This window comes from Pistacia vera, unplaced genomic scaffold, assembly GCF_008641045.1.
Source record: "Pistacia vera cultivar Batoury unplaced genomic scaffold, PisVer_v2 Contig65, whole genome shotgun sequence".
Classification (NCBI taxonomy): domain Eukaryota; kingdom Viridiplantae; phylum Streptophyta; class Magnoliopsida; order Sapindales; family Anacardiaceae; genus Pistacia; species Pistacia vera.
In genome coordinates this window covers 41,367-54,005 of record NW_022196501.1, presented here as the reverse complement: position 1 = coordinate 54,005, position 12,639 = coordinate 41,367, and the positions used below count along the sequence as shown (strand labels likewise).

At 39.1% G+C, this 12,639-nt stretch overlaps 1 protein-coding gene across 1 annotated transcript; it reads left to right on the top strand.

Annotated features, from left to right (window-relative positions):
* The first annotated feature begins 4,872 nt into the window (after positions 1–4,872).
* Positions 4,873–12,107, top strand: LOC116111728. Its single transcript, XM_031397877.1, has 7 exons — positions 4,873–4,925; positions 4,977–5,166; positions 5,657–5,710; positions 6,735–6,990; positions 8,093–8,240; positions 10,353–10,538; positions 11,978–12,107. The coding sequence occupies exons 1-7, from the start codon at positions 4,873–4,875 to the stop codon at positions 12,105–12,107; spliced, it is 1,017 nt and encodes a 338-aa protein (XP_031253737.1).
* Positions 12,108–12,639: the final 532 nt, after the last annotated feature.

Here is a 12,639-nt window from a genome sequence, read left to right as displayed (position 1 = left end):
ATTAACAGAATATAATGGAAAGTACCTATTTATCGTTTCAAAACTTTTAAGTACCAACTTGTCGTTACGGTAAACTTTGGGTATGACAAGTTGTTCGGCCATTAATAATAATGAAAGAAAAGAAATATTGAGTGATACAATTAAAGAGTAATGGTCCCACCGCTCCGATCGTTTACTGTCACCAGACTGTGGTCAAGAAGGCTACGACAATCTCGAGGAACTAACCTAATGCGCATCAGAGTATTTTCCTCAGATCTCAGAGCTTCTAAGAAGACTGCCACGTGTAATTCTGTTAATGCTGAAGACAAATGACTGTTACGAGCTGTTAATAATTCTGGTATTGCACATTGTTCCACCTCTGTTTCTCGTTTTCTATTGCTTTGCATGACTGATTTTTGGCTTTTATCTTCCGTATTAATATTGTCGGGATTTATGTAGTTAGTGGGGGATAAATAGTTTCTCACCTCCACTTGGGCAGTTTTCTTTACAAATATTTTGGTTGATAACTATTAATAGAATCTACCATCCCCTGGTTGAAATGTTTTTGACAGGTTCAGGGATTTCTCCTGAGACATTTTGATCATCGGAAAAGTTTCTTCAAAGGCAGTCATTGAGGCAAAGATGTCGCAGAATAAATCCTTCTTAAACTATTTCAGTATCTGGTTGGAGGAGATCTACTTGGAAGCTCGACTTTTCGTATACAGATATTCATGTGGCTTTTACAGTTCCGGAAAGCTCTTTCTTGTGAAGTTAACAATCACATACTCTGTTCCAGTTACTAATTCTCATATTCATTGCATCCGTCAGTGGCGGATCTAGAGCGCAAATATAAACAAAAAAAAAAAAAAAAAAAAAAAAAAAAATTTAAACCAACCATAACTACAAATAAAAGTTATAAAATACAAATAAATATCTTCAAAAAATATACTTTTTATAAAAGTAGAACAATTTTTCTACAATTATCTTTGACTAGTTTTTCTACTCTAAAAACGTTGGATAATCATCTCATTATCAATTGTATCAAATACATTTTTCTCAATATAGATGACTAAACAATCATTCATCCATTGATCTCCCATTCAATTACATAATCGATTTTTCACAAGATTCATTGTAGAAAAAACTCTTTCAACAGTCGCAGTCACAACTGATAAAACCAATGTAACTTTCACAAGCTTATACACCAACGTATACAAAATTTCTTTTTAAACCGAACTAAATTCTTAACCAAATCATCAATTCCTTGTAACTCAACAAATTTATCACAAGAACGTATGTCAATAACATAAATCTCAATCTGGTTCTCAAGTACTATCAACTCAAGTACAGAAAAATCAAATAGATAAAACTAACCAAACCCATTTCCTTTTCCTTTGCTTCTTCTTTCTTTCTTCTTTGTGGACTTTTCTCTCTTTTTCTTCATTTTTGACAAACAACCCAATTTATATATAAAACAACTTCTTTGAATTATGAAACTGCTCCAAGATTCTCTTATTCTCACCATAATCTCGTCACATTAACTTTCTCATGTAAAAATATCTAGATTTCTCCCCTCAGTTAAATGCAAACCCAACGGTTCTTATTCCTTTCATTTTCACTCCTAATAAAACTTTTAAAAACTAACAGATCTTCTTGCATAAAAATAAAAATCACAAAAAATATGAAATATATATATTTGGATTACAAATAGGGCTTTACAAAAATAAAATCTAAACTAACTGTAAAGGTTGTTCCCACAATCTGATAATTCTATTATCTATAAGTGTAAAATTTAAATAAATATAAGATATATATTTTTTTCAAAAGTTGAGTGGGGACTCTAGTCCCCACAAGTCATTAATTGGATCCGCTACTGGGCCATCCGTGGCTGAGATCTTTCCATCAACGTGCTCGGATTGCTATATTTATTCTTTATTTAAAAAAAGAAAACTGATAAAATTATTTTTTCATATACACATGATACCTTCCCATGTTCCTGGGTGGTTGATTAATGTTGTTAAACGTCATTCAAAAATATTACTGAATAATAAACTGAAAGAAATAAAGTGTTTCTTGAGGTATTATTTGAATTATACACAGAATTTTGAAATCTCTTAGTTTTGGCTGTAGTATTCTATGCGGAATGTGCGGCCGGTTTTGCTCCTGAAGTACGGGATTGGACATAAGTTTGGTAGTTGGTTTGAATTTTATTATTGTAGGCCACGCTCACTTGTGTCAGTTGCAGACATAAATTGATTGAAAGCTGCAACTTGTTGGTTTATTGAAGAGGGTGACAAGACAACTCAGAGACTTCATCACCAAACACATTAACCCGACACAAGCAATTAGAAACAAAATTGAAGTAAGAGAGACGGGCAAATCTTTCTATTAATTACATCTCTACAAATGAATTAGAGATATCAATTATTATAAGTTGAATCGTCACTGATGGAAGATAATTGAGCTATTTAATGGTGTTAATGTACTCTTGGAAGCATTTTGTTGCGTATTCAGTCTGGATGAGTATGGATAAAAGGTAGGATCGAATCGAAACTGGAACATATGTTTCAGGCTCCAGTTTCAGGTTTTTAGAAACCGAAATTGATCAGTTCTGGTTCCTTAAAAAATACAAGGTATCCGAAACCGATCACCCTTAATTAGTCATTTCTCATCTTAGATACCCAAGTATCCACTATAAGCCTTTCCTTGTTTAAACCTCATCCTTCACTTTATTTTAAAGCTATTCTATCCTAGGATGTTGCTAAATAGAAGAATCTTATCAACGTTCATGAATGAAATTATCGATCAAATTGCCAACTCTGGAAAATTAGGTGCTAATGTGCTATCATATTCATATAGTTTTGTATAGGCTATTATCATAGTTATTAGTATCTACGATATATGATACATATCTTATGATACGATTCGATATGGGTTGTCAACGATACGTATATCTTAAACCTTTCGATATGTTGATATGCACCTACAATACGATACGTATCGGTTCATATCCTTAAAATATTGATACGAGTTTATTAATGAGCCAAAGGACAAAAAATTTTTAGGGTCGGATCTGGGTCATCCAACCCGGTTCACTAAAACCTTTCCATATTTACTCATTTTGCATGAAGAAAGTGAATAGAGGATACATTGCCTATTTTGCATGATAATGATAATACAAATAGGATATATATATTAACATTAATCTTACAAATGATATGATGGTTGAGAAGAAATAATATAGATTTTTAATTTGTGATTAATTTAATTATATAATATTATAATTTAAAGTTAATAAATCATAAAATTTATTAATTAATCTTAGGAATTTAATTTAATTTTTTTTGATTTTTTTTTTTTTTTTTTTTTTTAAAGACATCTGGTTATACGATGACAAATTATACACGTTTGAAAAAATATCAAAATTGATTTAACTATCTAGATTTAAATTTATTAATAATAATGAAAGAAGAGAAATATTGAGTGGTACAATTAAAGAGTAATGGTCCCACCGCTCCGATCGTTACTGTCACAAGACTGTAATCAAGAAGGCTACGACATCTCGAGGACCTAACCTAATCGCACGGTGATAATTAAGTGGAAGCTGTAATGTCATCTTTGATCGCTTAAACCAATAGTCAAACGACTCGTCATAGACTGTATTAAAGGCTGCGGCTACAGACGGTTGGCAGTTAAAGTTGGTGAGTTACTTACAATCAGAGACAACTTCATACCCCCAAATCCCGCGTTTACATAATTCAGATACTCGTCACCTGTGCAGTTTTGACAGCACGTTTTAAGAGTATTGAGTCCACATCAATGTCAATGTATAAAAGTAGGAATGGACGGAATGGTTAATGAGAAAGATGGAATGCTAATTACGGTAGCTACCCCATTAAATACAAAAGCTGGTTAACATGGCGGGTTTTGAGGAGAAAATTTAGTTGACCGATCATCGCAAGTTTGGTTTAAAAAATGGTTTTGAAACTGTTATCATTTTTTTTTTAATTTAGAAAAGCTAACGTGGGTAGTTATGATCCATTAAATATGTAAAATGGTTAAATACCCCAACATGTAATTGACAAAAATACCCCTACTACCTGCAGTGTCAGATTCTGGCCACCACGCTGGAATCTGGCCGAAAAATCACGTTACGACACAGACAGGTCGGATCTGTGTCGTAACGAGTCGTTATGGCTTTCCGACCAGATCCACCACAGATCTGGCCGGAAAAGGCCAGATCTACGGCCTTTCGTGGCGTCGACGGCCGAAAAAGGCCAAAACGACTGCCATCTTTGGCCGTCAGAGATATGGCCGTCGTTTTCGGTCAACGATGGCCAAGATTTGGCCGTCGTGACCTCAACGACGGCCATTTCTTGGCCGTCGTTCATGGCCAGATCTGGCCTTTTTCGGCCAAATCCGTGATGGATTTGGCCGAAAAAGGCCAGATCGGTGAACTTTCAGAATTTATGGTCAGCAGGTTGGCCGTTGTATAGATTTCGGCTACCACCGACGGTGGTTGCCAGAATCTGGCGAGTATGGGTTGCGGAGGTGTTTTTGATAATTTTTAAACTTTTTTTTTAGGGTGTATTTGATGAAATTAATAACCTTATGGGGTCTAAAAGTAATTAAAAAAATAGGGTAATATTCTTGGAATAGTGTGCCAAACATTATTTGGAGAATAGGATCCAGAATCTGGATAAAAATAGTAAGCCAAACATAGTGAAAATCTCTTAATCGAAACTAATTAAGGTAAAAATCGATATCTTCAATCTCTAAACGCATCTTAGCAATTTCCGGTGATAACATTTCACATTCCGGCGATAACAGTCCACATTCTGACGAATTTTCACACCCAAATTCAATCCTAAAGCTTCTTCCTTTCTTAAAACTATGGCTGACATTAACAATGAGGAGAAAAACCCAACGCCTCTTCGAATTGTAGAGTCCGGCCATGCAAGCAGTTCAATGGCTGCTCCGGTGGATCCTCCGATCAGTGAAGGTGTTCCAGCAGCAGAGACGACGGCGGCACAACAAGAGAAAGAACAGGAGCAAAACGGTTCTGAAGAGGAAGAGGAGGCCGGGCAGAATTCAGGCCAAGAAGAGAAGTCCGGTGAGAGTTTAGAGGAGGAGAAGGAGGCTGCAGAGGAGGAGGTCGCCAAAGAGGAGGCGGCCACCGAAGAAAAGGTATTTGTACTTGCCGAGACCTAAGATCGCTTAAGTGATCCTTTGTATCGCTTAAGCGATTGATGACTTTTACTCTTAATCGCTTAAGCTATTTTGGATTGCTTAAGAGTAAAAGTGATAAATCGCTTAAGCAATATAAAAGATTGCTTAAGCGATCTTAGATCTGGCAGATGTTGATTCTGCCTCGTACAAGATCTCTTAAGCGATCTGTAATCGTTTAAGCGACCAAGAGCAAAAGTGATAAATCGCTTTTACTCTTGGTCGCTTAAGCGATTTAAGATCGCTTAAGCGATCTCTTCCGAGGTAGAACCAAATATGCCCAGATCTATAATCTCTTAAGCGATCCTTTGTATCGCAGATTGCTTAAGAGATTTTGTATGAGGCAGAATCATCTGCCCATCGCTTAAGCGATTCTTTCGAAGCGTATTTTGTTTATATTTGATTTGTTTTAATTTTTTTTGCTGATATTTTGTTTATATTGATTGTGCAGATTTTCCAGAGTGTAAACTATAGAGAGTACAGATTGGAGGTTGTAAGCGATACGGTACCGTACTTCCCTGTGAGGGTGACAGTGAGGTCAAGTTGGGATGTTTTAACGAGAATAACGGGGATTTTAGGGACAGTGAGGAATGGTGAAAGGAGATTCAAAGAGACTTGTTTCAGTCATTTTTGGGATATGGACACAAAATGGAAAAAGACATTCTGGGGGTCGGGAGTGCATTATATGTTGCTGCACTCAATAAAAAGCAACAAAAAACACGAAATGTGGTTCATGGTAGATAGAAAGCCAGTATGTTTCGGGATGATGGAATATGCGTTGGTGACTGGCTTAAGATGTGGGGAATTGCCAGGTGAGGTTGAGGAAAAAAGAATAACGGACAGTACGGGAGCCAAAAGGTTGTGCTAACAAGGTTTTGGCGGGGAACAAGTCTATTAAGGCATATGAATTAGAGGACAGGTTAAAAGATGGTGAGTTTAACGATTCAGAGACATTCAAACTGTGCTTGGTATTATTCTTACATTCGATCCTAATGGCTAGTGACTTAACAAAAGCCATTGATATTGATTGGGTGAAGTTTATAAGCAACTTGAACTTCTTTAATGCTTATCCGTGGGGACGGGTATCATTTAAGCGAACCATGGAGTCCCTGCAAGCAAAAGACCTGGCGTTAAAGCACTCCCAATGGGCCGAGAAGAATAGACCGGCGACGTACAATTTGTTTGGCTTCCCATGGGCAATGCAGGTAAATATTAATAGTTTTTTGTTATATATATTTTTTAATATATGTGTTTGAATTATGATATGGACTGTTTTTTTTACAATATAGGCTTGGATGTATGAGGCCATCCCTGTCCTGGCTAAGGCATGGGAGAGGATTAGGGCTTCGGTTGTGCAACAGACATTTCCTAGGATGTTGCGATGGCACGACCAGAAGTGCACCCATTCGGATTATGAGCAAATAGAGATTGAAATTCAATCAGCTCGGGTAAGATTAAAGGATTAAGCTTGAACATGCACTTGCTTTAAAATGTCGATTAAATCTGATTGATTTTGTTTCTTATTGCAGGGGGTTGTCCGTCCCTTCCTCATCGCTACTTGGGGTGAAGCACAACAACATTATGTCACATCTTTCCGAGCATTGGAGGATCAAAGGGATGAAGGGATAGACCGCCTGACGCGGGACCTACAAAGGGTCACACATGTGAGGGCAGTTGCAGGGCCACTGCTTGAGAATGTGGTTGACGCCGAGGAGGATGAAGGCGCAATCGATGGGAGGGAGGAGGAGGGGAGGGAGGAAGAAGTTCGTATGCCTCAGCAAACCGGTACAACAAGTACCGCTTTGCCGAGGCGTCGGGGTCGGGAGAGTGAGGTAGTTGACCTCATAAAGAGTTTGTTTGATAAGATGGAAGAGCAGTTGAAAAGGGTGGAGGAGAAAGTGGATAAGGTGGCAGAGAAAGTTGTTAAGGTGGAGGAGGAAGTTGGTAGGGTGCAGGAGGAAGTTGGTGGAGTATTGAAGGCGGTTAAATTGCAACCTGGGCCGAAAAGAGAGAGCCAAAAGAGCAGGTTTGTGAAATCGCCTTACACCGTACTAACATGTGGAATTAAGAGGAAAACAAAAAAACAAATTAAGGAAGAAGCCAAAATTGAGGGGGTTAAAGAGGTTTTTGGAGGAAGTGGGGTAGTTATAATGGAGGAGGTTGAGGCGGGAGGCGAAGGAAGCGGGGATGTTAAAATGGAGGAAGGGGGAGGAAGCGGGCAAACAAAAATGGAGTCCACTATCATTTGTATAGGCCAATAGAGGAGGAAAAGAAAAAACCTTTATATGCCTATTACAATGAATCCGGAAGTGATGCCCTTGTAAAGTGTAAGACCAGGGATTATTCTCGGGATTGGTTTGAAAAGATTTTGATGATGGGCAGCTGGCTTCACGACTCAGTGAGTTATTTAAGCTTAATTTTCCTTATTTTTGCTTATATTTTCCATGAGGTATTGTATACTTATCATGTTGTTTTTATTTGATGCAACAAATCAATGAGGTATTGGTACTGATGAGGCTGCGACAAACCAGCAATGGTGATCTACTATATCCTGATTGTGCCATCACTGATGTGGCCTTTGGCCAAACACTGGCATCGACATATCGCAATTTATTGAAAAAGGCCATTGGTACATCTGTAGCAAAAAGAGCCAAGCGAAAATGATCGGGCACAAAAGACTTGGACTGCGTCCCTAATGATTTTAAGTTTGATGACAGGATGATGCAGTATGTAATGGGGGATAGGCCCAAATATGGCCACAGTTAGGCAAAGGTTAAACGTGTCTACCGCATCATTCTGGTCAAGGAAATGCACTGGATAGCAGTCGTCACGCTCTTAGAGGGGAGGTTGCTGAAGATCCTTGACTGCAACCCAACAATTTGTCGAGACAAGCAGTTGGAGGCTGAGTTGGAGGCACTGTCTGTGTTGTTTCCAAGACTGTTACGCGAGAGCGGGACGTTTGAGCACCTCGGTGATGAAGCATTGACCGGAAAGTGGCTACTCAAGCGCGTTCTCGTCCCAACAAATGAGTCAAGGTAAATTTTGTATAAAACTAACTTATATAATAGAATTGTTGTATAAGCTGATTCTAATGCTAATGTCATCTTCCTATTGCAATGCTGATTGTGGGGCATATGCCTTGAAATTTATTCAGTTCAACATGACCAACAACCCGATGGATGGATTGAATGACGAAACAATGACCATCTTTCTGGAGCGCTGGGCTGTTGAGTGCTTCCATGGGGAAATGGATCCGTTTTAACTGACCACAACCCAATGAAAAGGTTTGGAACTTGTACTTTTAATTTTGTAGTTTATGTAATGTTGATGTTGATACTTGGGTTGTGGTGCTGATGCTGCAAGTGTCATGCTTATACAGAGCTTTATCGAAATAGACGGACTTAGTGAGCTTTTCAATCTTGCACTCCATAACTTGGGTTCGTGAAGAGAGAAAATTTTACTCCCTAGACATCCCAACTTTCCATTTAACAAATTGGCCCTTAAAAACTTTTTGTTTTTTTATGTTTTATTTAGAAAAGCTGACGTGGCTGCAGGTGTGCCGGATAATTTTGTAGGTTGCTGGCAAACAATGAGAGGGAACTCCTCAAACTGGCTTGGGCTGTTAGAGTAGGCTGTCAGTAAGGCATCTGCAATCAAGGCTAGTGGCCAGAAGGAGACATCTGCAATCAAGGCTGCTGGCAAGGCATGGTACCATGAAATGATCTCAGACAGTGATTATACCGAATTTGAAAACTTCTCAAAGTGGCGGCATTTCCAATCAAGGCTGCTGGCAAGGCATGGTACAAAAGAATGATCTCAGACAGTGATTATAACGAATTCCAAAACTTGTCAAAGTGGCTTAGGATTTGTCCATTTTTGGCAATATTATGAATGATTTTAAGTATAAACTTACAATTACATTGATGTCTCTTATATTTTGATCTGTGATGGATTAGATTGATATAAATGACTTCATTTTGCTGCTTATTCTTTTTGTATTTGAGAGGAAAATGAGTTATAAATGACAGGTTATTACATAATACAGGAGAAATGTAGGATTTTTTTTTTTCATGATCGCTTAAGCGATATATGAGCGACCACAGAAATCTCTTAAGTGACCAAGATTTTTTCTCAAATGATCGCCTAAGCGATCTAAAATCGCTTAAGCGACCAATAGTGAAAGCGAAGAATCCCATGAGATACCAGAGGATCGCTTAAGTGATCACAGATCTGGACAGATTTTATTCTGCCCCAAAAGAGATCGCTTAAGCGATCCGAAATCGCTTAAGCGACCAAGAGTAAAAGCGATGAATCGCTTAAGCGATAACAGAGGATCGCTTACGCAATCACAGATCTGGACAGATTTTATTCTGCCTTGAAAGAGATCGCTTAAGCGACCAAGACTAAAAACAAGGAATCGCTTAAGTGATACAAGAGGATCGCTTAAGCGATCATATATCTGGGTAGATTTTACTCTGCCTCGGAAGAGATCGCTTAAGCGATCTTAAATCGCTTAGGCGACCAAGAGTAAAAGCGAAGATCGCTTAAGCGATCATCTGTCTGGGCAGATTTTATTCTGCTTTAGAAGAGATCGCTCAACCGACCAAGCCCCACTAACTAAACACGTAAAATGGGTTAAAATGAAAGGATTAAAACATATTTGGGTTGAATAGACATAATAAATTTTTTAAAAATTTGAAATTTCTCAAAACAAGCCCCACTAACTATTCACCCCGCTTAATCGAAATTCATTAGGGCAAAAATCGATTTCTTGAACCAAAGGGAGACAGGCGATTTCCGATCCAACCCCGCAAATTTCCACACCATATTCAATCGTAAACTCAATTTCTTGAACCCTAAACGGAATATAGTTATGATTTTCGATGATAAATCACGATTTTCTATCGATTTCTTGAACCCTAAAATCGATTTCTTGAACCCTAAACAGAATTTGCACGATTTTCGGCGATACAACCCATATTTCTGATCCAAACTACAATTTTTCACACCAAATTCAATGCAAAATCATGGCTGGCACTCACAATGATGAGGACAACCCAACACCACTTCGAATCCTAGATTCCGGTGGCGCAAGCAGTTCAATGGCTGCTCTGGTGGATCATCCGATCAGTGAATGTGGTCTACAGGGAGAGGAGACGCTGGCGGCACAAGAATAGAGGGAAGAATCGTCAAACGGTTTTGAAGACAAGGAGTCAGGTGATAATTCAGGCCAGGAGGAGGATTCCAGCGACAATTCAGGCCAGGAGGAGTCTTCTGAGGATTCAAGCGATGAGGAGGAGGCCGACGAGAACGAGCAGGCCGCCGAAGAAAGGGTACGTTCGAAACTGTCGCTTAAGCGATCATTTGTATCGCTTAAGCGATTACCCTCTTTTACTCCATCTGCCCAGATCTAAGATCGGTTAAGCAATCATTTATATTGCTTAAGCGATTGATTAAGTTGACTCTTGGTTGCTTAAGCGATTTAAGATCGCTTAAGCGATCTTTTTGAGGCAGAATCATAGACATAAAATCGCTTAAGCGATCTTGCACGAGGCAGAGTCAAGATCTCTTAACCGATCTGACATCGCTTAACCGACCACAGTCGTAATTTTTTGTTGCTGATATCTTGTTTATTAGTTGTTTTGGTTTATTTTTGTTGCTGACATTTTGTTTATATTGATTGTGCAAATTGTGCGGGCCGTAAACATCACAGACTACGAGTTGGACCTTATAAGCGATAAGGTGCCCTACTTCCTTGCAAGGGTGACGATCATGTCAAGTTGGGAAGTTTTTGACAAAATACAGGACATTTTAAATGGAATTAGGAATGGTAATAGAGATTTCAGTCGCACTTGTTTCGGTCACTTTTTAGGACTCGAAAATCATTGGAAAAGGCATTTTGGGGGCAGGGAGTGCATTACATGTTGCTGCACTCAGTAAGATGCAAAAAAAAAAAAAAAAAAAAAATGTGGTTTGTGGTGGGCAGAAAGCCACTACATTTTGGCATAATGAAATATGCCCTCGTGACGGGTTTATGATGTGGGGAAGTGCCAGATAAGAAGGCAGAGGCAGTAAAGAATAGTCGGGGAGCCATACAGTTTCATAATAAGGTTTTGTAGAGGGCTAAGTCTATTACAGCATAGGGTTTAGAGAAAAGTCTAGAAACAGTTGAATATACTGATAAAGAGAAGATAAAAGTGTGCTTGGTTTTGTTTTTACATTCGATCTTATTGGCTGGTGACTCAATAAAAGCTGTTGAGAAAGATTGGTTGTTGATTGCAAACAACTTGAAGTTCTTTAATTCTTATCCATGGGGACTGAAATCATATGAGCAAACCATCAGCAGCATGAAAAAACTAGACATGGCGTTAAAGCAGTCCCAATGGGATGGGAAGGATAAACCAAGCATGTACAATTTGTTTGGCTTCCCATGGGCAATGCAGGTAAATATTAATAGCTTTTTATTATATTTTTTGTAACATATGTGTTTGAATTATAATATGAACTGTTTTTTTTTTTTACAATGTAGGCTTGGATGTATGAGATTATCCCTATCTTCGCTAGGGGGGGGGGGGGGGGGGGGGAATAACAGTTTGGATGTGCAACAAAATTTCCTAGGATGTTCGGTGGCATGTCCAGAGGTACACCCATTTGGATTACGAGCAAATAGAGTGAGATTCAAGCGGCTGGGGTAAGATTAAAGGACTAAGCTTTTGCATTGCAGTTGCTTTAAAATTTCCTTTAATCTGATTGATTTTGTTTCTTATTGCAGGGACTCGTCGTCCCTTTCTCAGCTACTGGGGCTGAAGCGGAAAGGACTATTTCAAATCTTTCAAGCACTGGAGGATGCAAGCGATGAAGGGATAGACCGCCTGAGCGGACCTAGAAGGGTCACCATGTGATGAGTTGCGGGGCCACTGCTTCACAACGTGGTTGCTGAGGAGGATGAAGCTCCAATCGCGAGGTCCGGGAGGAGGAGAAGAAGAGGGAGGAAGAGGTTCGTATGCCTCAGCAAAGGTAAACAAGTACCGCTTGTCGAGACATCGGCGTCGGGAGAATGAGGTTGTTGACCTCATAAACGGCTTGTTTGAGAGTTTTACAAAGCCGTTTATGCATAGGTGTGAAAGAGTGCATGAAAAGGGTGGAGGAGAAAGTGGATAAGCTAGGAGAGAAAGTTGGTACAGTGGAGAAGGAAGTTGGTACAATGGAGGAGGAAGTTGGTGGAGAATTAAAGGCGGTTGAAGTGCAAACTGGCTTGAAAAGAGAGAGTCGAAAGAGCAAGTTTGTGAAATCGCCTTACATGGTAGTGACACGAGGAAAGAAGAAGAAAATTAAGAAACAAATGGAGCAAGAACCAGAAATAGAGGAGGTTGGTGGAGGAAGTGGGGCGGTGATAATGGAGGAGGGCGAGGTGGGAGGCGAAGGAAGCGGGGA

Bases quoted from the DNA above. Each gene is read 5' to 3' on its own strand.
- LOC116111728 (XM_031397877.1), top strand. From the start codon at position 4,873: ATGGCTGACATTAACAATGAGGAGAAAAACCCAACGCCTCTTCGAATT. The intron at 5,711-6,734 runs GTACCGTACTTC...TTCTTATTGCAG, and splicing joins TGGAGGTTGTAAGCGATACG to GGGGTTGTCCGTCCCTTCCT. The intron at 6,991-8,092 runs GTACAACAAGTA...CAATTTGTCGAG, and splicing joins TCGTATGCCTCAGCAAACCG to ACAAGCAGTTGGAGGCTGAG.